General features: G+C 41.0%; 1 protein-coding gene across 2 annotated transcripts in view; it reads left to right on the top strand.

Annotated features, from left to right (window-relative positions):
* The window catches only part of uvssa (UV-stimulated scaffold protein A), a 101,387-nt gene that overhangs the window by 656 nt on the left and 75,561 nt on the right, over window positions 1-25,170 (top strand). Inside the window, exons 2-8 of one of the 2 annotated variants that reach the window (XM_030367645.1) lie at window positions 1,611-1,735; window positions 1,851-2,004; window positions 2,390-2,566; window positions 2,809-2,929; window positions 8,798-9,283; window positions 9,460-9,569; window positions 12,466-12,597. In XM_030367645.1, the coding sequence (XP_030223505.1) occupies window positions 1,626-1,735; window positions 1,851-2,004; window positions 2,390-2,566; window positions 2,809-2,929; window positions 8,798-9,283; window positions 9,460-9,569; window positions 12,466-12,597 (1,290 nt within the window). In that variant the 5' untranslated portion in view covers window positions 1,611-1,625. The remainder of the gene's footprint in view (window positions 1-1,610; window positions 1,736-1,850; window positions 2,005-2,389; window positions 2,567-2,808; window positions 2,930-8,797; window positions 9,284-9,459; window positions 9,570-12,465; window positions 12,598-25,170) is intronic. The other variant, XM_030367647.1, reaches the window with a different exon arrangement.

Raw genomic sequence — 25,170 nt, 5'->3', positions numbered from 1 at the left:
CCCGCCTCTCCCGCCCACCCCACATGTACACAAGAAAAAACAAAAAAACAAAACATTGCAGTAAAGAGGCATAACAACATTTAGCCCATACCATATAGACAGATGCATAATATACACACACCTACACCCATACTTGCATATACACGTAAATAATAATAGTAATAAAATAAATAAATAAGTCCAGTCACACATGAGGAAAACATTTGCAGAAACAATTGGCTTGCAAGTAGGTAAGAAGTGATGTTTTGAATGAATGCAAAGAAGTGTTGAAGATCCAGGCAGGCTATTCCAATCTGAAGGGGCTTTACCTTTAAAGGTACGTCGACCACTCTCTTTGGAGTTGTTTGGCACAGTGAAGGAGGGATATTCAGTGTGTCTCAATCTATAGCTGGGTCTAAATGGAATTAGATATTCCTTTAGGTAAGAAGGATAGGTGATCAGAGTTTACGCATTTAAAGATAACCTGGTACCAATGATACTGTCTTCTGGCTTTTGGTGATATTAAATTCAGTGAGTCATACATTACACAGTGGTGAGTAGTAAAAGGACATCTCAGCACAAATGTCTGTCTGTCTGTCTGTCTGTCTGTCTGTCTGTCTGTCTGTCTGTCTGTCTGTCTGTCTGTCTGTCTGTCTGTCTGTATACTTCATGGCACCCTAACCCATGAGCCATGAAGTGAAGGGTCTACCCTAACCCATGATCCATTTTGTGAAGAGTCTACCCTAACCCATGAGCCATGAAGGGAAGGGTCTACCCTCACTCTAACCCTAGCCATTTAGTGAACAGTACCCTAACCCATGAGCCTTGAAGTGAAGGGTATAACCTAGACTCTTCACTTCATGGCTCATGGGTGAGGGTAGCGGTTCACTTCATGGCTCATGGGTTAGGGTTAGGGATAAGGGGTTAGGGATAAGGGTACACCCTTCACTTCATGTTTCATGGGTTGGAGTTAGGGGTTAGGGTAGACCTTTCACTTCATGGGTTAGGGATGGGGTAAGACTCTTCACTTCATTGCTCATGGGTTAGGGATTAGGGTAGACCCTTCTCTTCATGGGTTAGGGTTAGGGATTAGGGTAGACCCTTCACTTCATGGGTTAGGGTTAGGGATGGGGTAAGACTCTTCACTACATTGCTCATGGGTTAGGGTTAGGGATTAGGGTAGACCCTTCACTTACGGGTTAGGGTCAGGGTTAGGGTAGCGGTTCACTTCATGGGTTAGGGTTAGGGTAGACACTTCACTTCATGGCTACTGTCGAGTGAATCAGTGCTTCAGGCAAACACGACCTGCTTCCGTCCTGCTGTATAATAAAACAAACTCAACAATAGAGTGGTGGTCTAAATCTATCTCTTCTTTATTTTTGTCTTTTGACTTCCTTTGTGAGCCTTTCATAGTGAAGCACATTCTCGGGAGAGTGAATACACTGCTGTCAACAACCACGTCCAAATCTTTATTTTTTATATTTATGTTTTTTTTTTTAAGAGAAATATTAACGTTCCAATTTCTTGCCTTGGAGTGGCTCACTGCTGATCTATTGGTTCGGTGATCTAAACGGGAGTTCATAAATGAAACCTCTATTACCTGTATGTTGGATATGACACCATATCCACAGGGTTAAATCATCGTAATGGAGCTGGCACAACGGGACAAGCTCTCGGAGCTGGTGGAGGAGCTCACCACATCTGGACAGCAGCAGCTCAACCAAGAGAAGATTAAGGAAATCAAGAAGATCTGCAGGTACATTTGTGTATCCAAAGAAAATCTGTTGAATATCATATCCTTAACCAAAAAATGACAGTCTTTTTTTTTTCTTGTTGCTTTGTTGGTGTTCCTCTCAAATCCCATGGTCCAGACTATCTAAGGACTATGTAGATCATGTATACGACTCTGTGATGGCACAACTTGATAAAGAACATGCAGAAATCCGACTTTCAGCCTTCCAGATAGCCAGTGAACTCTTCTCCAGGTCACACCAATTCAGAATTCGTCTTGTGGATAACTTTCAGGTACCAACGTTGTTTCTAATAACCACGCCTATTTTGAAATAGTCTGAGTTTCCTGATTAGACTTTGGTTAACCTACGTATCCTTTATTCCCATTACACTTTGTACTGTTATAGTAGGGCCATGAAAATCACTGATGACTACCCTAAACTTACACAAAAAGTTAAAGATTCATGTTATTTTTTAAAACTCTGACTTCTTTAGTTATTGTGAAAATATATAAATATAGAAAATAAAGCCAATACTGAACAGATGGAATCCTTAAAATAAACAACTTATTTTTATTGTCCCACGTCCCATTATGGTGTTGTTGCCCATCTGTAAACAACAGTATGTGTCATTGATTAGAAGTTCATCATTCACCTGATGACCATTCGTCTCTTTTTAGGAGTTTTTAGAATTAACTGTGGAGACTGACTCGGATCAACCTCTCCCGCCACCAAAAGAGGTGGCCAAGAAACTTAAGATATCTGCTATCAAAACCATCCAATCCTGGCAAGCTCAATATGGAACCGCATACAAGAAGTTGGCCCTGGGATACCACTTCATGAAACAAGTCAAGAATGTGAGACAGGAATTGTGGGGAAACCTTTTAACCCTAACCCCTAACCCTAACCCTAACCATTGACCCTAACCCTAATCTTTGTTTTTTCAGTTTTCTTTGTAGTACTTAATTCATTTTTAAGGTGAAAGTCCCGTTGGTTTTTTCACAGTGTGTTCCGTCCATAAACACTAGACAATATCTATTGAGAAGTGTCAACATTCATGCTGTTATGACATATTGAAGCATTATTCTCTCTCTATTAGGTTGACTTTAATGATGTTCAGGCCAGGACTGTAGCAGAGAGGAGCCGAGAAAATGAGAGACAGAGGAGGATGGAAAGGATCTACAAAGATAGGGTGGAGACCGCTGCTAAAGAGATGGAAGGTGAATTCTACATATTTCAGTTTTACTTATACCAATACTAGTTTTCCTTTGGGAATATGATGACCCCTTTGTAAATCTTAAAAGCATACCTCAATATCTATAAATTGGCATTGCCTGTCTTACCTAGATTCAGAAAAGTTGTTTAATCCAAAATTCATCATTCAGCATGAAGAAGGGGAGTTTGGCCTTTGATTTGAGTCACTTCCATTGATTTTCAGAGTTAAATAATATGGCTTGTATCAATGTGAGGAGAATACCTTTTGAATTATTTCAACTACACACGACTGTCACAAACACTTACTTTGGCACTATTTATGGCACTGGGATTATGAGGCTATATGTGATGTATAATCACATAGACAGTATTGTGACAAGCTGCTGCTGGCTGGTAGTGAGTGGTTAGCTACTTTATGGATGCTTTAATATAGATATTAGTAGGCCCCAAACACAGTATTTGAAGACGTTCCTGAAATTCAGCCGTGGTGCAGAATTACAGCCACTACGAGCCAGTCGCACATTGAGCTTTCCCCAAACGCACCGTTTCGGTGTCTGTAGCTTTAATGCAAATAAGAAGGAGAGAGGCGGGTCAAGGAGGAGGGTGGGGGTGTGGCACTGAGCAGCTTGCAGCCACGGTACCATGCGCTCTGTTTAAAGTGAGTGTATCGCAATGGCGAGGCGCACATAGCCTTTAGCCGTAGAATAAATATTCTAGAACACACAGGAGTCCTGGAGCTCTATATCTAAATAATATCATATTATACATCGGTATCTATATCATATAATATATATTCTCACGGCTAAAAGCTCTGTGAGCCTCCAGACGATATTATGAATCTCAAACGACCGCGTTGGGTTCTCCGACGTCTCTGGTTCTTCCACGTCAACATCAATCTGAAGTAGACTGGAGGAGAAAGGCATTGTTGCCCGCGATTGTTGACCGCGGTTGTCTCCCGCCGGAGCCTCGCTGCCGAGGGACCACCGCCTCGGCAGCGGTCAGCGCTTAGGCACCACCGCCTCCTGCAGCACCGAGGCGGTGGTCCCTTGGCATCGGGAAGCAGGGCTCAAGCGGGAGACATTCGCGGCCAACAATCCCTTTCTCCTCCATGTCTTGGTTCATGTACTTCAGGGAGTCAAGCCAAAGTTCCTTTCCCCCAATTCATTCTCAACCATGGCTGAGATAACCCCAACTACGAGTCTCGTTGTGGAAATACCGTGTATCCGATGTGTGATGTGGCATAACACCAAGAGCAGAACGGTTATCCAAATAACAAGGAAGTGTACAACACTTGCGATACAGTCCTGGAGCTCTATATCTAAATAATATCATATAATACATAGATATCTGTATCATATCATACATATTATCACGGCCAAAAACTGTGTGCGCCTCCAGCCGATATTATGAATCACAAATGACTTCGTCGGGTTCTCCGACGTCTCTGGTTCTTCCACTTTCACATCAATCTGAAGTAGACTGAAACACGAGCTGCCTGCTGCCGGCTGCCCGCTGCCGGGCGGTGGTGCTTCGCGGCAACCAGCGGCAGACAGCATGTCGCAGTTCATACTTCAGGGAGTCAAAGCCAAAGTTCCTTTCCCCCAATTCCTTCTCAACCATGGCTGAGATAACCCCAACTACAGTCTTGTTGTGGAAATACAAGAGACGTCAAAGAACCGACGTGTTATGCGCCATAACACCAACAGCAACCACTTGCGTTACAGTGCGTGTGTTCACACACACACACACACACATGTGACGCTGGCACGGTCGTGTCTCAATATTTATTTGTCTCAAAAAAAATATTGTCCGATCACTTTTTTTTTTTTTTAATTCCCCAATCTGTGTAAGGTAATTAGAATACTGACAACATTTTTTTTGAAAAAAATGTTTTTATTTTTAAGATATCATGTGTCCACTGCAGTGGACATCGGAACGCCATACATGTGAAATGGAACCTTCATGGAAAATAGTTAATCTCATAGAAAATATCAAAAAGTCAACATGAGAATGAGTTGAACATCCAAATAACTGCTTATCATCACTTTCTTTTTTTTTTTTTGCTTTGTTGTGCTTTAAAGACATCATGTGTCCACAGTGGGCATCGGAACGCCGTACGTGAAACTGAACCTTGATGGCAACCAGTTAGTCCCAAAGAAAATACCAGGGTTTTGCTTATTTGGTATGATGCTTCAAAAAGCAATTCCCCTTCTTGGAAACAAAAAGGAATACCTTGCACTTCCTGCACATCACGTATGTTTTGCTCTTGCAGTCGGATCTGCGACACCTTGATGCATGTTTTTCATCCACCATCTCTGGAAGATGGATGGCGCCGTAGTGTCTCAGAGCTGCATTTGGCTGCGGTTTCCACTTTTGACGTGGGGGAGTGTAGTCATCTTCGCTGACTTGCAATTCCTGCTTGGGCCCGAGTTATCAAGTCTTCACCAAAGAGAAGTTTGAAGTCAAGGAACTTCAGCGGTTTCTTCCCCAGAAACTAGAAGTCACTCCTATACTGAAGCCAGGAGTTGGTGATTGCCAGGTCAAAAAAGTGGAAAACTGCACGCACTGTCCATTTCCGAGTGCGAGAGGCCATCCTGCAGAAACTCAACATTCGGTCAACCAAGTCCACACCACCCATGTTGGTGTTGTACTCAGCAATTGCCAGTGTCCTTGACACCTGAACAAACCTTTTGTCTTTCTTGGACCATCTTTTGCGTTTGTCCTGAGGTTCAATGCCATAGGCAGAGGATGCCATGGCAACTGGCATGTTGTCCAACCACTTTATGACAGCAACTTCAGGAGGGCTTCGTCGGACTACCATCTCTGATGTCCCTCTTCCTTTCTTTTTGAGGGATTTATCCTCTATGATGTTGCACTCCTTTGGCACCCTGTTTTTCATGAGGGTCCCAGTCCCTGTCAGCCCTTTTGCCATCAGGGTGTTGAGGAGGTTTATCGTTGTGAAGTACCTGTCAAAGAACAGGTGGGTTCCTCGGGGAACAGACTCTACCAAATGAAGAACAGTTTGCTCTCCAATGCCCTTCCCTTCTGTAACTCTGAAGGTAGTCTTGCCTTGTTAGACCACAAAGTCTAAGACCAGACCGGTTGGTGCGGCCAAGACAAACACCTTCAATCCAGTTGGGTGTGGTTTGCCCGGTACATACTGCCGCACTGGGCATCGACCCGTAAATGGAATCATTTGCTCGTCAATGCACAACTTTCCTGTTCTAGGCAGACTCAGACATCCTTGCCTTACTTTGGTCAAGAGGGGCCTGATTCTCCACAAGAGATCATTTGTTTTTTCATCGTCTGAAACATCAAGGTCGTTGACAATCTTAATGGAATTTCTAAGCTTGTAAAACCGATTTCTGGTCATGGATTCTGCCACAATTTGAACTCTGGTATTTGAGGCCCAATACATTTGAATGTTTGGATATCCTAGACAGGCCATGTAAATAGAATTTCCAAAGAATGTTTTCAGTTCTTCAGGAGTGGTTTTTAGTGGTGCTCCAGACACAAGGACTTCACGCTGATTTGTGCACAGGGCCATTTCCTCAAACAGTGAGTCATCGATGTACTGCTTAAAATAATCCATTGGGGTCGTTTTGGCGTGTCATGGCATCATTGTTCTAAATAATGGGAGGATCATCACGTTGAAATTAGTATCTAAGGAAAGCCAATAAAGGGAGAAAAACAAAATTAAAATGACTCAATTGTTAGAGAAAATTAATTATTATTTTTTTTAATACAAAATCAATGTGTACTTTGAATTCTTGTTCCACAGTGGACGCTGACTGGACATAGATGTGGACTGTTCTGCTTGATCTGACTCCTCTGCATCTGCTTGCCCTGCCTGAGTTTCATCCTCAGAGCTCTCTGAATCATCTTTCTCTGCTTCTGGCTCAAACACTGCATCCTGATCTTCTTCATCAGACAACTCAATATCTGAGTTTCCATCAACAATTCGAAGTAAAATTCTCTCTGCTTCTGAGAATGACTCCCTTTCTTTTCATTTGAAAAAAAACAGAACAAAATGGAAGAAATAACTACAAATGTCCACTACGGAGGACATTTTTTAAACATGTAAATACTATGCTGAAATACATCTAAAATAATTCAGAGAATGTTTTAATGTGTTCTTAAGAGACTTATATAAAATATGCAAACAACATTTCAAGTCAAAATTTGCTAAATAAAAAGTATCATGCACTTACTTTTCCTTTTCCCATAAAATGTGCTTGGACTGATGGACGCCATTTTCAAGAAGGAGGAAGTATTTGTACCAAAGCCCCACCCCCTCACATTTGGTATCATTGAAAAGCCCTAAATGTCCTCTGTAGATAGCAAAAGGAGTTAATGCAGTAGTATGCTATGGGTGGGAGATATTCAGGGTTACAAATGTCCTCCACAGAGGACAAATGCTTGTTTTAACCAAACTAAAGTTTAGCCACTGGGGGACCCTAGGTAGAAAAACTCATAAAGTGAGATTTTCATGCCATGGGACTAGAGCTGTGTTGAAAAAATCGATTTTCCGATTTTTAATCGATTCGCATATTAATGACCGATTATCGATTCATACATCCAAAGATCGATTTTTTTTATTAAAAAAAAAAAAAAGAAAAAAATACAATTTCGAATTTTATAAGTAAAAAATTTATATTTTATATATTCATGGAAAATATTCATGGGCTTCCCCTGAACACTTAGGGTGCTGCATATTCTTGAAAACAAATCTTGAGTGTGGTTTTAGAACAGATTTGAACATGCTCATATAGACCCCATTCAGTGCTTTTACAGTTTAAAATGTTCTGTTCTTATGTTCGCACTTTAAAGAAAAGTGCTCAACGTTTACATTTTATACTTCCAGTTTCAGTACTTCTCAGTTTATTAAGTGTGAGCAGTTTTAAAATAAAAATGCTTTTGGTAGCAACCGCTTTTGGGTGAATTCTTAATTATTTTCAAGCATAATAATAATGCACTGGTTAGTGTCCCAGTAGGAATCCACTGTTGCAGATATAGTCACCTCAATGATGTCCTCCATTTATTGTCCTGAATTATCTTTCTTGAAGGTAGATTGACCCTTAACCTTTTCATCAGTCTTCCAGCCATCAGTAACTACCAATACTTGTACGATTTGCTGTTTAATATTGATATAATACTAGTTTTAATATGTTGCTTCTCTACACAGTCATGAAGTGAAGGAAACGGTTCAAATACATTTTTCATTTTTAATAACATTAACCCCCGGATCGAATCGAAATCGGATCGAATCGGAAATCAGATCAAAATCGGATCGAATCGGATGGAATCTGAGAAAATCTGAAAAAATCGTTTCTGAAACTTAAAAATCGGAATCGAATCGATTCTTGAAATTTGAATCGAAACCCAGCTCTACATGGGACCTCTAACATAGTGCTGAAAATAATGCAGAACTATATTTGGTACAATGTTGAATTTGGAATAAAATCAACTAGTCTGAATCTGGATAGGCAAACGCCAATTTACAAGTGTCATGTTAGAGAGCCATCCTTACCATACAGAGCAGGTGGAACCCAGTGCTGATTAACTGTGTCATGAAACACCTACTTGCAAGTGCACCTCATACTGACAATTGCGAGGAAAAGGTGTTTTCAGAGAGTATTTTTAGAACTACAGACCTTTTCTGACAGCCAATGAGAATGGTATCTACAGTTTGTTGGAGACTGCATGGCTGAGCTTGCTCTATGTATCAGATGTTCAAGACAAGTCACAGATTGATGCAGTAAGAATGAGTGGAGGAGGCTGAGACTAGCTCCCTAAGAGAGTTCCTGTTTGAACGCCATTGAGACACAGCTGCCCCACATAACAGAGTCCAATCCTTCTTCTGTGATCTTCAGAGTCCCACCAGGAAATTGAGACGACTGTAACGGAGATGAAGTCGTGTCTGAAGTTGCTGCTCCCTGATGAGTTCGGCCTCTCGGACCAAACGGCTCCAGGCCCTGACAGCCGGACCCTGGGAGATACAGCCCCGGGGGGCCGGGGGCTGGCCAGCAGACAGCTTTCTGAGGAGCACCGGCCTGGGTCCAGCCTCACAGCGGAGGAAGCAATAGGGAAGGAGAAGAATGGAGGGAACAATGAAAGGAGACAAGAGGAAGATGAGAAGAAATGTCTGGACGCTAGGATGGAAGAAAAACCTTCACTAGAGACATTTGAGACGGTGGAATTGGAAGGAAGAGAGGAGCTTAGCATGAAACAAGAGGAAAAGGAGGTTGACAGAGATGAGGAGGAGACTTGGATGAATGATGTTTCTTATGAGGATGTTTTCATTAGAAACTCTGGTCTCATATCTCATTCGTACACTCTGAACATCAATGTAGAGTCTGGTGTGTATCATGTATTATAATATAATCAAAATTGTATTAGAATTATATTCTAATCACAATTCATCTTTCCAAATACATTTGTGATTACACCCAATGCATTAATATGAATACAATTTGACAATTTGATTTAGATCTTACGATGCATTATAGTGTACTCCTCTCCTTCCCTCTCTTAGACGTCCAGGTTAAAGAGACAGACGATAACGAAGCTGTGGTTTCCACATTAATTGAACTCCATCGCTTGATCACCACAAAACACCTGCCAGCCGTAAAGAGCTGGGTACAAGTAAGTACACACTCCTATTCAATTACTCACTCACTCACTCACTGCCTCGCTGTAGCTTTGTAACAGTCTATATTAACTACTGTCTGTGTAACCATGTTACTGTCTCTTACTACTGTCTGTGTTCCCATGTTACTGTCTCTCTTACTACTGTCTGTGTAACCATGTGACTGTCACTCTTACTACTGTCTTTTTAACCATGTTACTGTCTCTCTTACTACTGTATGTGTAACCATGTTACTATGCTTGTGTCTCTCTTCCTACTTTCATTGTAACCATGTGTCTGTCTCTCTTCCTACTGTCTTTGTAACCATGTGACTGTCTCTCTTCCTACTGTCTGTGTAACCATGTTACTATGTTTCTGTCTCCTACTACTATCTGTGTAACCATGGTACTGTCTCTCTTACTACTGTCTGTGTAACCATGTTACTGTCTCTCTTAGTCCTGTCTCTATAACCCTGTGACTGTCTCTCTGCGTACTGTCTGTGTAACCATGTGACTGTCTCTCTTACTACTGTCTTTTTAACCATGTTACTGTCTCTCTTACTACTGTATGTGTAACCATGTTACTATGCTTGTGTCTCTCTTCCTACTTTCATTGTAACCATGTGTCTGTCTCTCTTCCTACTGTCTTTGTAACCATGTGACTGTCTCTCTTCCTACTGTCTGTGTAACCATGTTACTATGTTTCTGTCTCCTACTACTATCTGTGTAACCATGGTACTGTCTCTCTTACTACTGTCTGTGTAACCATGTTACTGTCTCTTACTACTGTCTGTGTTCCCATGTTACTGTCTCTCTTACTACTGTCTGTGTAACCATGTGACTGTCACTCTTACTACTGTCTTTTTAACCATGTTACTGTCTCTCTTACTACTGTATGTGTAACCATGTTACTATGCTTGTGTCTCTCTTCCTACTTTCATTGTAACCATGTGTCTGTCTCTCTTCCTACTGTCTTTGTAACCATGTGACTGTCTCTCTTCCTACTGTCTGTGTAACCATGTTACTATGTTTCTGTCTCCTACTACTATCTGTGTAACCATGGTACTGTCTCTCTTACTACTGTCTGTGTAACCATGTTACTGTCTCTCTTAGTCCTGTCTCTATAACCCTGTGACTGTCTCTCTGCGTACTGTCTGTGTAACCATGTGACTGTCTCTCTTACTACTGTCTTTTTAACCATGTTACTGTCTCTCTTACTACTGTATGTGTAACCATGTTACTATGCTTGTGTCTCTCTTCCTACTTTCATTGTAACCATGTGTCTGTCTCTCTTCCTACTGTCTTTGTAACCATGTGACTGTCTCTCTTCCTACTGTCTGTGTAACCATGTTACTATGTTTCTGTCTCCTACTACTATCTGTGTAACCATGGTACTGTCTCTCTTACTACTGTCTGTGTAACCATGTTACTGTCTCTCTTAGTCCTGTCTCTATAACCCTGTGACTGTCTCTCTGCCTACTGTCTGTGTAACCATGTGACTGTCTCTCTTACTACTGTCTGTGTAACCATGTGACTGTCTCTCTTACTACTGTCTATATAACCATGTTACTATATTTCTGTCTCTCTCCCTACTGTCTGTGTAACCATGTTACTGTCTCTCTTAGTCCTGTCTCTATAACCCTGTGACTGTCTCTCTACCTACGGTCTGTGTAACCATGTTACTATGTTTCTGTCTCTTACTACTGTCTGTGTAACCATGTTACTATCTCTCTTACTACTGTCTGTGTAACCATGTTACTGTCTCTCTTAGTCCTGTCTCTGTAACCATGTCACTGTCTCTCTTCCTAATGTCTGTGTAACCATGTGACCGTCTATTACTACTCGCTGTGTAACCATGTTACTATGTTTCTGTCTCTCTTACTACTGTCTGTGTAACCATGTGACTGTCTCTCTTCCTACTGTCTGTGTAACCATGTTACTATGTTTCTGTCTCTCTTACTACTGTCTGTGTAACCATGTTACTGTCTCTCTTAGTCCTGTCTCTGTAACCATCTCACTGTCTCTCTTCCTACTGTCTGTGTAACCATGTAACCGTCTCTTACTACTGTCTGTGTAACCATGTTACTATGTTTCTGTCTCTCTTCCTACCGTCTGTGTAACCATGTTTCTATGTTTCTGTCTCTACCTTACTACTGTCTGTATCCATGTTACTGTCTCTCTTACTTCTGTCTGTGTAACCATGTGCAGTGTTTCCCCTAGAATTTTTTTTAGGCCCGGTGGTAAGAGCTGATGGTGTGATTTGTTATACATTTTTCACGGGATGCTAGAGTATTTGTTGGTTATTTCCAAATAAAACACTTGCTTAGCCATCACAAGTTGGTTAAGTTATGGACATATAAAGAACGAGGCTAGTGTTTCGCGGGGGCGGTAAAAATGTCCATGGTAACGGCGGGCTGAACCAATCAGACGTCGCATTTACGCGATCGGTTCATGGTATAGTTCTTCTGCCGGAGAATAAACAGTGTTTTTCTAAAAACAAAGTTGATTTAATATAAACTAATTTCATGTACAGGAGCATAAAGCACCAATACATATTGAGATAGCTGGTGGTGAGCTTGGATGGTTATGATATTATGGCTAATAATAATAATAATAATAAAAAAAAAAAAAAAAGTTTTTTTTTTTTTTCATTTTTTTTTTTTTTCTCTTTTTCATTTCTTTTCATTTTTTTGGCCGGTTGTTGGCCTGGCGGGGGCGCTCGTTGGCCTGGCGGCCCGCCAGGCCTGAACAATGGTAGGGGAAACACCGATGTGACTGTCTCTCTTCTTACTGTCTGTGTAACCATGTTACTATGTTTCTGTCTCTCTTACTACTGTCTTTGTATCCATGTGACTGTGTCTCTTCCTACTGTCTGTGTGACCATGTGACTGTCTCTAACTGTATCTCTATGCAGGTTTTCACCAGGTCGGGCCCTGAGCAGCTGCAGTTGTTGAGGTCAGCGCTCCTACTGAAGATGTCTTTAGAGTCGCTCCTGAAGAAAGAGAAGTTGCTCCACATTGATTACAAGACCAGGATACGGAAAGTGGTGAGTCCTTCTTAAATAACATTAAACAGTGATCAGTTAAACATAAAGCTGATAGTTAAAGGATGTTTGCTGTGCATTTAATCTGTTATGTTAGTTCACATTATAAGAGAATATTGTAGGAAATAAAAAGGATATAGAGAGAATCTGAGTGAAAAAGTTCACTCATCTCTGTTTCTGAATATTTTGCTGGCAGTGGCGTCAAATAAACGTGGTTTCATGGTTTCAAAAGCGAATCTTGAGTTTGGATTTACCAGCTCTTACCATACTCTATAGCAGTATGAGATGGGAGGAAGCTTACTTTATTTAAACTTACAGTTTTCCACGGGTGGACATTACAACCTTTCTACATATATGATGTCTATTTTTATGTGTGCCACATGCGATACTTCTAAAGGCCCATTCACACCCTACGGTAATTACGGATACGGACCGTTTCGTCCGGTCCCAGAGGTGTTTCGTCCGTCAATGGGTCCATCGCCTCTGAGCTTACGAATCCGGAGTGCTCCGGGAGAAACGGAGCAATACCACCGGAAACTGAGGTGGCGGTACAGAGTCAAATGTCAGACCATTCGCGAAAATAGATAGAGTAGTATAATATCTGATATGTGTATATATATTGTATTTAACGTTTTATACTTATATTATACTATATACCTGACCTTTTCATTTTATTGTCCCCCTGCTTTGGCAATGAGTTGTAACTGGTCATTTAACAACATTTTGAGGAGATAATCTGCGGATTGGTGAGGGGTGTCACATGCCACCGCACACTTTTTGCAATTTCTTTTGCAGATTTCGGATGACTCAAAGCAAAATCATCTCTGCAGATGTCATGTTTGCGATTGTCGATGCCGTTAATTTGTGAATCGACAGTCACTGCCCTCTAGAGGATTTATTGCGTAACATCCATAACAACGCTGAAACCAAACAGAGGTATGAAGGGTAGTTTCGGAGGCAACGTTTGGGGCGATGGACGAATTTCGTCCGGATCCGGACCGGAGGTATGGATCGGCCTTTAAGCTGCACATACGCTCTGAGAAAACAGCATAAAAACATTAGAAACTCGACTGTACTGCACTCAACGTACCAACAGAGGGCGCTATGAGAACATGAGATGTTTAAGCAGACAACCAAAGGTCTCCTCTCAGTTCAGCAGCTTCCTGTTACCATCTATCATCACTAAAGCTGCTGGTCATTATGTGAATCATGGTCCTTCACTGGCACCATGTACATACATACATACATACACATACATTTCATATACCAAATATATCCATTCATCCTTGTTTTAAATTCATCATCTGATATAGATAAATATATGGATATCATTCACTGTGACATGATTATATTAAACCTTAGTCTCGCACCTAAAGGTCATCATTGAATATAGTAGTTTAGTATTGGGAGGAACTGTTCAAATTCATCTTAAGAAACACAATTATAATCTTAAAGTTCCTGTCATATCCAGCATATTGGAATTGATGTAGGACCAGCTGAATCATACATTACTTGCCTCAATATAGATAATCTACTGCTCGACACACCCAGTGATAGCTTCCTGTGTCCAACACAGTTCAGTTCAAACCCGCCGCTATGACTGCCTTTTATAATCCATGAGGATAAGAAAAGTGTTCGGTTATTGATTCAAATCTAAATGACACTGCTATGCATTGTTAATTGTGATGAGCTTCATGCTGATGTGCCTATATAAATTAATAACGTCTAGCAAATAGTTTAAACTTTTACCTTTTTCATTTACATTGAAACTTATCTTCAATTATTCTGTTTATTTGCTCCTTTTACCATAAGAGAAAATATAAATAATCATCTATTTAACAATTGTTTGGGATTTCTTTGGTGTGTGTGTAATGTGTATGTGTTTATGATATTTCTCCTCAGGGTCTGTGGGTCAGACCTGCCAGACCAAACTGTTGATCATTGACAAATTCAGAGATCCCGAGCTAATGCCAGTTTCAAGTTACCAGTTTATTTACATTGGCCTGGGATATGTTCACTGCTCAAAGCATCCACTATAATGTGATATAATACACACTGTTATACTGCACTCAGTGAAGGGCCATGCCTGGTCTTATCATCTGTAACGTCTTTAGTCTGCTGCTGTGTTCGCTAGCTAGCTTAGTTAAAATACCCAAACCCACAATGCCTTCACCATAGGATATTTATCTTTATAAAATACCATGATCATTTATACAAGAACATTTCAAATCCTTTGATGGTGGATTCAATTTCTTCAATAATTATATTAATTATTGAAAAAAATAAGTGGAATAGTAAAAGTATGAAAATCCCTCTGAGTAGTATAGGTTGGATCCAACTTTGGTGAAGCAGAGATGGTTACATTGACGGAGTACCGTGCATCTTCTGCCTGGTTATCACTGCCAGGCCCAGTCTCCCCGCATCAGCAAGCCTGCACTGTGATAACGACATAACTTAGAGCCCCTTTATCATAATTAGCTTTTCCTTTTTAGCCTTAAAGACCTTCTATTGCTGGGCCTCACCCGCTGTCTATCCCTTTTGTCTTCGAATATTTGTCTTTCTCGAAAAACTAAAAAAAATTTACAGCTCTCGAATATTTGTCTTTCTCGAAAAACTAAAACAAAATGTACAACTCTCGCTCAAACAGCTTCATGATATTGCTACTTCCAAAAAAAGAAAAGGCAAATCTTAAGATTTCAACTACAAAAATCATCATGAACGTCAAGCAATTTATACTAAAGTTGGAAGTGATGGAAGGATGGAAGTGTCTCTTAGCCTCTCAGGGTAGTCGGGTTCCTGGAATAAAGAGAGACAAGATCAAGGACTTGGTCTCCAATTAGTTATGTGCACCTTACCCCTAAATTAGTAATTGGTGAGGGCAAATAAAGTACCTTTCAGCTAATGATCCCTCAAATTAATGTGTTGCTCTCAGGTGCCAACTAATTGAGCAATCGAACCATAAGTTCTGAAAATCCAATTACATAAAATACTGGTGGCACAAATGACTCATACCAGGGCAACAATGAATCTGTGAATTTGAGTTCACTTATGGCTAGAGAAAGTAAAGCAGCTCCCCCTCCTCGGATTGATCGGTCAGTTTAAGCAAATCCGTGCACGAGAAGAGATATATAAGGGAGCAAGGCAGAAAAAGACTTGGTCGTGAGGCCACGCACATAAAGATTGACACGTTTTCCACCTCTGATCATTCATCATCTTCACATATTCACGATTGGAAGTAGCAATATCATGAAGCTGTCTGAGCGAGCGTGGTGTGAAATGGTAGGTATAATAGAGGAAAAAATAGAGGATACAAATATATGGGGCTGGACCCTCAAAGCGGAATGGAAACCTTGATGGGAAAGTGCTGCAACTATCTGGACCAATATTGCAAATGGATCTGTTTGAGCTGTATGCATGTTCAATTTAACTGACCTGATTGTACGCAGTACAAGGACATAAATCACCACAACTATAAGTCACAACTTAGATTTTTCGATCACATATTGATATTTTCAAACTGAGTTAAAGTTGGATAGATATTGGGTGTTCACGCTCCCTAATGAAGCTATCTTAAGCTGGTAAGTAATTCTGCAATTGGCGGTGGGTCTGGTGGTGAAATTTGAAAGCAGTATAAGCAGTATAAAAATACCCCAAAATACCCCACTGAAGCCCCACGTCCCCCACGTCTCTGCCATATTGGAGGCTTAAAGACTAAACAGATCCCAGTAAACAGGCGAGCTGTCGATTTGCTGGACCAAAAAGCTCTGTCACTTTTAAATTTATCAACGGGTCATTTATATATTTAAATAAGCATATCCAATATATATATATATATATATAATGTTGAATATAAAAAAACAACGTTATAGTGCTTTTTATTCAGCTCCCACCAGCTCCCACATAATGCATTGTAGGAACTGTCATATGTCATATATCTGATACAAAGTGCATTGTAGCTGCTATGGTTTTTTCTCTATACCCCCTGAAGGTGTGTCTGATGACGTGCTGGTCTTGAGGCAATGACACAAAAATAAGTCCTTTTTCAACAGCTATTTTGTTTTGCAAACAAATATCATCACATTTAAATCACTGTGTTACTTATTATGCACTTATTTCTAAACCTTCATTAGGCCTAGCCTTTTAATAAGGTCTATCAAGTTAATGGATTGAACAGATAATAACGAATCAAGCTATTGAGACCTTTTCTCACACTGTAACGGCTGGGTGAACCACAGGAAAGAGGACTCATTAGCACCACCCGTAAGAATGGTCTTTACTAGAAGAAACGATGGTCGGTTCGTTGAAGGTACCGCTTGTATATAATGTTTAATTCAAATTCAAAAAAAATTATCATTCAACAGATGCACACACACACATAGAACACACACAAATCACCCAGAGTCGCCCGTCGCTATCCACTGGGTTTGGGGAGGTGTTGTGGAATTATCTGAGGCTAACACACCTGTCAGGCTGGTTTAGTAGAATAGAAATGTCACCTTACATGTCACAGCTACTAGTTTACAGATTACTGGAGTATTCCAGTTGCCAGGACGATTGAAATAAGGAGAAGGGTGGAATAAAATAACTCAATAGATGTTTCCGATATGGCAAAGCTCCAATCTCTGGCCAGTGTCCAAGCCTTGAAGGGGACTTCCTTCAGAAATCCCAGTTCACTATAGTTAGATAATTATTTCAATATTACTGTCAATTATGTTGTCCGTAAAAGCAGTTCAATTCAATGCAAAAATAATTGATTTGGTACTCATTGGGATATTGTAATGTAGAAATGAGTTGGAATGTTTATGGTAGGCTCTATATATTTTATAGACACTGGACTTTACTTCTCACTGAAAGTAGTTCAATAGTTTAGTCTTTCAGAATGTTTCTATACTGATTCGCTTCCAATGCTTTAAATGGGGACTGAAATGATGTTGTTTGTTCACGCTTTCTTTATCCCAATAGGAGAGCTAGATTCACTTGTCGGGAGAAACAATGAAGATGACTCTTCAAGCTTTTTCATTCTCCTCTCTCCAGTGTGTGACGGTTCATCCCCCAGGCCTTGCAGGCTTACACCTGACTTATGGGTGGACGGTAATAATTTGCCAGACCTTGGCGGGCAGAGTCTACATTCGCATATAAACAGCAGGGGCACTGCATGCTCATCACAGGCGACTACATAACATGTTTGGTTTATAAGATGGAATGGGTTTTTAAACACACAACCATCAAACCTGCTGAGAAAAAGAAAGATTCTGGATTTATTTTTATTTAGCCCCTTAGATCTTTCTAGATCATTTATTTTAGTTCTTAAAGGTGCCATGGCATGAAAATCTCACTTTAGGAGGTTTTCTAACATAAATATGAGTTCCCCTAGCCTGCCTATGGTCCCCAAGTGGCTAAAACTTGCGTTCGGTGTAAAACGAGAACTAGGTGTTCTGCTCGCCTTTGGAAAAAAACGGAGGCTCATGCGCGCTGATTTGGAATGTGGTTTCCTATGTCGTCACACTGCAGTAAGCTCCTCCCCTTACTCTGCATGGCCCGCCCAGAGACTTGGCCCACCAATGAGACACGACCGTGCGAGCGCCGTGTGTGTGTGTGTGTGTGTGTGTGTGTGTGTGTGTGTGTGTGTGTGTGTGTGTGTGTGTGTGTGTGTGTGTGTGTGTGTGTGTGTGTGTGTGTGTGTGTGTGTGTGTGTGTGTGTGGATACACACACTGTAACGCAAGTGTTTCTTGTCGGTTATTTGACGTCTCTTGTATTTCCACAACGAGACTGTAGTGGGGGTTATCTCAGCCATGGTTGAGAAGCACCACCGCTGCGAAGCACCACCGCCCGGCAGTGGGCAGCCGGCAGCAGGCAGCGCGCGGTTCAGTCTACTTCAGATTGATGTGAAAGTGGAAGAACCAGAGACGTTGCAGAACCCGACGAAGTCATTTGTGATTCATAATGTCGTCTGGAGGCGCACACAGCTTTTGGCCGTGATAATATGTATTATATGATATAGATATCTATGTATTATATGATATTATTTAGATATAGCGCTCCAGGACTCTACAATTCCTTGTTATTTGGATAACCGTTCTGCTTTTGGTGTTATGGCGCATAGCACGTCGGACTCTTGTCTCTGGTATTTCTACAACGAGACTCGTAGTGGGGTTATCTCAGCCATAGTGGAGAATGAATTGGGGGAAAGGAACTTTGGCTTTGACTCCCTCAAGAACATGAACCAAGACATGGAGGAGAAAGGGATTGTTGGCGGCGAAACCGCTTCCGCGAACCCGCCGCCTCGGCGCTGCAGGAGGCGGAGGTGCCTAAGCGCTGCCCGGCAACAATCCCTTTCTCCTCCTTGTCGCGGTTCAATCTACTTCACATTGATGTGGACGTGGAAGAACCAGGAACGTCGGAGAACCCAACGCAGTCGTTTGAGATTCAGAATATCGTCTCACACAGCTTTTGGCCGTGATAATATCTATTATATGATATAGATATCTATGTATAATATGATATTATTTAGATATAGAGCTCCAGGACTCCCGTGTGTTCTAGACTATTTACAGGACACGGCTAAAGGCTGTGTGCGCCTCGCCATTGCGATACATCCACTGTAATGCCCCGTTTACACCATCCCGCTAATGGCCGCTAATGGCCGATGGACCACCGATGTGGAAGTCGGGGTGATTCGGGTGACATCGGGCTAAAAATGTATGATCGGGTCAATTTATCGGGGTAGCATTTACACATACCCGATGTTATAACGATAACATAACGATTTATGCCAGGGAAGACACCCGAAGTGCGTTTGGCGTCATTTGACGTCATTTCGAATGACGCCAAACACGTCATATGACGCGTTTGGCGTCATTTGACGTCATTTCGGGAGAAGGCAAAGGGGAGACTGGTTTAGACTGATATTTATTTATATATTTATTTATATTTCAATAGCGATTTTATAATAATAGAACGCCGGTTCTAAATGGGCGAAGTACCCTGTAATTATAAAAGTAGGACATCCATCCATCACCCCCTATTCATACCCAAGTGGCAGATTGAGGGTCTTCCTTAACGCAATCTGGTCACTCACAATCGTTATTTGTCTAGGGTTCTCGAGGGTCTTTCGTATGTTGAGGTTGCAGATATAAAGACGATAAAACACGATAAAGTGCGGAAGATTAACGAATATAGCCGATGTGCCCAGGAAAATTCCCGAACGATTTGCGATGTCTTACGTTATACTCCCGTTCTATTCCCGATTATAGCCGATTAGCCCATAGCAACACCTGGTAACCGATTCTACCCCGATAGACCCAAAATTAACAAACATGTTTGTTCTTTGCCGATGTTGCCCGATGTTGCCCGATCATTGAGCATTTCTTCCCGTTTCTTCCCGTTGTCTAACGATGTTCCCGGGAAGAGTAACGGTGTTTCCCGATGCAACCACGCTATTTGCCGATGTTATAACGATAGCTGCTGATTTAGCCATCGGGCACCATCGGGGCCCACTATCGGGTAGGTGTAAACAGGGCATAAACAGAGCGCATGGTACCGTGGCTGCAAGCTGCTCAGGGCCACACCCCCACCCTCCTCCTTGACCCGCCTCGCTCCTCCTCATTTGCATTTTATTTTAAATATGTTTATTGAAGTTTTCAGTTTTTAGAACAGACAGTGCATACAAACACATATAACATACAGAACAAAGCACATCAAAATTAGTAGCCGCGGTCCATGGTCAAAACATAAATATTAAGTAAAAGGATCAGAAATTTTTATCAAGTGAATGTCCAATACAATACAGTACAATAAAAAAGAAAAATACACATACATATGCATAGTAAAGCACTATAGAGCGGCCTACCCATTAAAGAATCCTAGTACAGGGTCCCAAATCTTATCAAACACATCTCCTCTATCATCGTTATAGTATCTCAGTCGCTCCAAATGCAGTGTGTTAGACATTTCTCCTAACCACAGGTCGTATGTAGGCACAGAGTCCAACTTCCACACACGTAATATCAATTTCTTGGCAAGCATCATCCCAAAATCAATAGCCTTCTTCTCGTATTTATTAATTTAAGACAAGGGACTTGTAGCTCCCAGAATTGCCACAAGTGGGTCAGGTTCCAAACGTTTCCCAAAAGCCTCAGAGAAGCATTGAAAAATACTTTTCCAATATGAATGGAGTTTGCTACATAACCAAAATGAGTGTGCTAAATTACCTATCATGGACTTACATTGATTACAGACAGGTGAGACATTAGGGTAAAATTTGTTTAGCTTCTCCAGGGAATAATAAAGTCTGTGGACTGTTTTAAACTGTATAAGATTGTGTCTAACATTAACTGAACATCTGTGCACATTCCGCAAACATTCATCCCAAATATCATCACTCAGTTCCAAATTTAACTCATCTGCCCATGCCTGCTTACGCTCCTCGGTACCCAGCACAGCTCCCTTATGAAGAATTTTGTAAAAGAAGGAAACCGCCCCGCGAGTGGCCGGGTCAAGTTTATTCATTGTCTCAAGAGTTTCGTGCTTATTCAGGCTCTGATAGTTCGTTACATTTTTACGAATAAAGTCTCTAATTTGTAAATATCTGAAAAAGCTTGTGGTAGAAATATTATAAGCAGTTTGTAGCTGTCTAAATGTGGCAAAACATCCTTCAATATACAAATCATTTATGTTAACAATACCCTTTTGTTTCCAGTCAAAGAAAGCTGCATCGTTAATGCCTGGTATAAAAGAGTGATTATTACAAATGGGAGTGTCAGTATACATTTTTGGAGCCTTAATATAAGATTTTATCTGCTCTCATATGCGTATAGTGCCATGAATTACAAGGCTGTTACTATAGCATGACTTCTTGACTGTGGTGGGGCTATTAAGCAGAGCCAACAAGGAAGACTTTTTGCAAAGCAGCCGTTCTATGCGTATCCACGCTGGGCATGAATCTGAAATAGACGGGGGGCCCCTTCTCCACCAAGCAAGCATAGACAGATGAGTAGCCCAATAGTACATTTTAAAATTTGGTAAAGCAAAGCCACCAACATTCTTTGCTTTACATAAATGTTTTTTAGAAATTCTAACGGCTTTGTAGTTCCAGATAAATGATACAATAATGGAATCTAGTTGCTTAAAGTAAGACTGAGCAATAAAGCAAGGAATGGATTGAAAAAGATGGAGGAAACGCGGCAGTACAATCATCTTAATAGCATTAATCTTCCCTATGAGAGAAATAGGAAGAGTCTTCCAGAAATTAATTCCCTGCTTAAGCTGTTCAATTTTGCTGTTCCAGTTCTTTCGTAAGAGGTCCTCAGATTTTTTCGTAACAATAACACCAAGATATGAAAAATGCTCATAAGCCTTTTTAAAGGGAGTGGACAATAAATACGTCATATTAACCTCCTTGGACACTGGCATTAACTCACTTTTGTCCCAGTTAACAGAGAATCCAGAGAGTTTGCCGAAACTGCTAATTAGAGTCAAGAGGGCAGGTATTGATGTTTCAGGACGAGATATAAACAAAAGAATGTCATCTGCATACAACGAGAGATGATGCTCTTGCTCATGTATCTCAACGGGGGATATTAATTGACTTTGTCTGACACTGGCAGCAAGTGGCTCAATAATTATTGAAAATAAAAAAGGGGAGAGAGGGCACCCCTGACGGGTCCCACGGTTGATTGCAAAAGGGCATGAAATGTTTTGATTGGTGATAACAGAGGCAGTTGGGTGTGAATAAATGATCTCAATCCACTTCATAAAGGAGGGTCCAAAACCAAATTTTTCAAATGTGATCAACATATAAGGCCACTCAACCTGATCAAACGCACGTTGTGCGTCCAGAGAGATGACTACAGCCTCCTCTGTGTGCTCCGTGTACAACACATGAAATAAACGACGCAAGTTAAAATACATATGTCTCCCTGGCATGAAACCTGATTGGTCAGGATGAATAATGGAACATATGTGCTCCTTTAATCTGTTAGCTAAGACTTTACCCAGGATTTTGGTTTCTATAGGCAACAGTGAAATGGGGCGGTATGATGAGACCAAGTTAGGGTCACGGCCTGGCTTGGGTATAAGTGAAATGTTGGCTTTATATAAGGTGGGAGGTAACCTTGAGTTCAACATTGAGTGATTAAGCATACGTAATAAGAGAGGCGATAATTTAGAGCTAAATTCTTTGAAAAATTCTATACTGAAGCCATCTGGCCCAGCTGCCTTATTGTTGGGAAGGGAGGAGATCACTTCCATTATTTCTTTTGAATTAATTTCTTTATCTAGTGAAAGAGATGATTCTGCTGATAGTTTAGGTAGGTCCAGATTTTCAAAAAATGTTTCCATCTCGTCAGGATCAGGTTCTCCTTGTGACTGATAGACACGTTCATAAAAAACAGCAAAACATTTATTAATTTTTTCAGGGTCTGTCCAGAGAGTGCCATCATCTGACTTAATAGTAATAGTACCATACACTTAATAGTGTATGGCTCTAGAAGCCTGAGTTTGCCTTAATTGACGGGATAGCAACCTATGGGGCTTGTCGCCAAATTCAAAATATTTTTGTCTAATTTGGACCAGTAAACGTGACACATTCTTTGACAGTAGAGTATTGTATTCATATCGTAATGCAGTGATCTTCTTGAGTAACTCAGGTTTGTTACCTTCTCTATATAAACACTTGACAGCCAGTTGATTATCAATTTCAGTTAACCTTTCTTTAGATTTTCTTTTTTCTGCTGCCTCATAGGATATAATGTGGCCCCTAATAACAGCCTTCATGGCCTCCCAAAGTGTGGAATCATCAACTTCACCAGTGTCATTCATTTTTACATATTGATCTATTTGGTTTGAGAGATAAGAGCAAAATTCTTTATTTTTCAGTGTTGCATTATTTAGGCGCCATCTAAATTCTCCCCTCTTGTAATTCAATTTAAGTTTCACAGAAACAGGGGCATGATCCGATATGAGAATATTATGATACTTGCAGTCAACTATTTGTGTTAAAAGTTTAGAATCCAGAATGAAATAATCAATCCTAGAATAAGACTTGTGAACTGCTGAAAAGAAAGAAAAGTCTTTTGCTGTGGGGTTGAGGAGTCTCCAAATATCCACTAGATTATATGACTGCATTAAATTATTAAGAGTAACACTGCTCTTAGATGAACTGGTTTGGGAGTGTTGTCTGTCTAAGACAGGATCCAAAACAGAATTTAAATCTCCACCCAAAATTATATTTGAGTTTGACATATCGGGTATAGTGTTGAAGAGATTCTGAAAGAAAATGGGGTCATCAAAATTTGGCCCATACACGTTAATTAGGGTAACTGGTACAGAGTTAAGTTCCCCTTTAACTATTAAATATCTGCCCCTGTGATCAGAAATAGTTTGCTTGTGGATAAAAGCTATTGTTTTCTTAATAAGGATCGCTACCCCTCTTGCTTTTGTAGAAAAATTAGATTGAAATACATGAGATGCCCATGAAGGACACAATATTTTTGCTGCCGTTGTTTTTATATGCGTTTCTTGAAGGAGGGAAATATCAGCCTAGAGTGTGCGTAGATGTGCATAAACCTTTCTTCTCTTAAGAGGGCTATTGATCCCCCGTACATTCCAACTGAACAATGTAATTCCACCTTCACTGTGTTTACAAGATGTAGGTCTATCTGACATAATATGCTACATAAGGGAATTTGTTACATGACCATGGCAAAAAGGAATATACAGTAAACCGAAAAAAATAGATGTGCAGACAAAAAAAGAACATCGAACAGAACACATGAACATAGTAAAGGGGAGAGACAACCCCATGGAAAACGCTTCCATGCCCCAGACTTAAAGTTAAAGCTAAACTCAGGGGGCCAATAAAGGCCCAAGATAGCAAACAACTACTCACCTCTCTCCAAGCAAGGGAGAGACTCCTCCTCAACCGTGGATAATAATTGCAAATAAAACATTTGTCCTCTCAATTCTCAATGCGAATTTGGTCTTTTATTTTATTTTATTTTTTTCTTTACATTTTGCTGATAATACAGAGATAAATTAGTCAACTTGCCGGCTTGACCCAACATTCATGTTCCAGTCCCGTACCTCCCGACTCAGGAATTTTTCGGCTTCGTCCGGGGTGTTGAACGTGCCAGTATTGCCATCCACTGTGACCACAAAGTTTGCTGGGTGCCTGAAACCGCACCTGATTTTCCTGACTCTGCATTTCTCCTTAATGTGCTGAAACACTTTCCGTTTCTTCATGGTAGCAGACGTTAGATCAGGAAAGATGAACACAGAGCGCCCGTCGTACTGCAGCGGCGTTTTCTCCCTGGCAAGCTTCAACACAAGCTCCTTCACCGGAAAGTGGTGTAGCTTTGCAATGATAGCCCTAGATTTACCATCTTTAGCAGGCGCTGCGCTTCGATGTGCACGATCCACATTCACGGGCCGGTCAAAATTCTCCTCTCCCAAAAGCTTCGGTAACAGCTTGGCAACAAACTCCGTCGGCCTACCGTTTTCAGCTTTCTCCTTGATTCCGATGATGCGGATGTTCTGCCTCCGGGAGCGGGCCTCAAGGTCATCTAGCTTGGCTTCTT

The sequence above is a fragment of the Gadus morhua genome, chromosome 10 (genome assembly GCF_902167405.1).
Source record: "Gadus morhua chromosome 10, gadMor3.0, whole genome shotgun sequence".
NCBI lineage: Eukaryota > Metazoa > Chordata > Actinopteri > Gadiformes > Gadidae > Gadus > Gadus morhua.
This window is presented reverse-complemented; position numbering and strand designations above follow the sequence as displayed.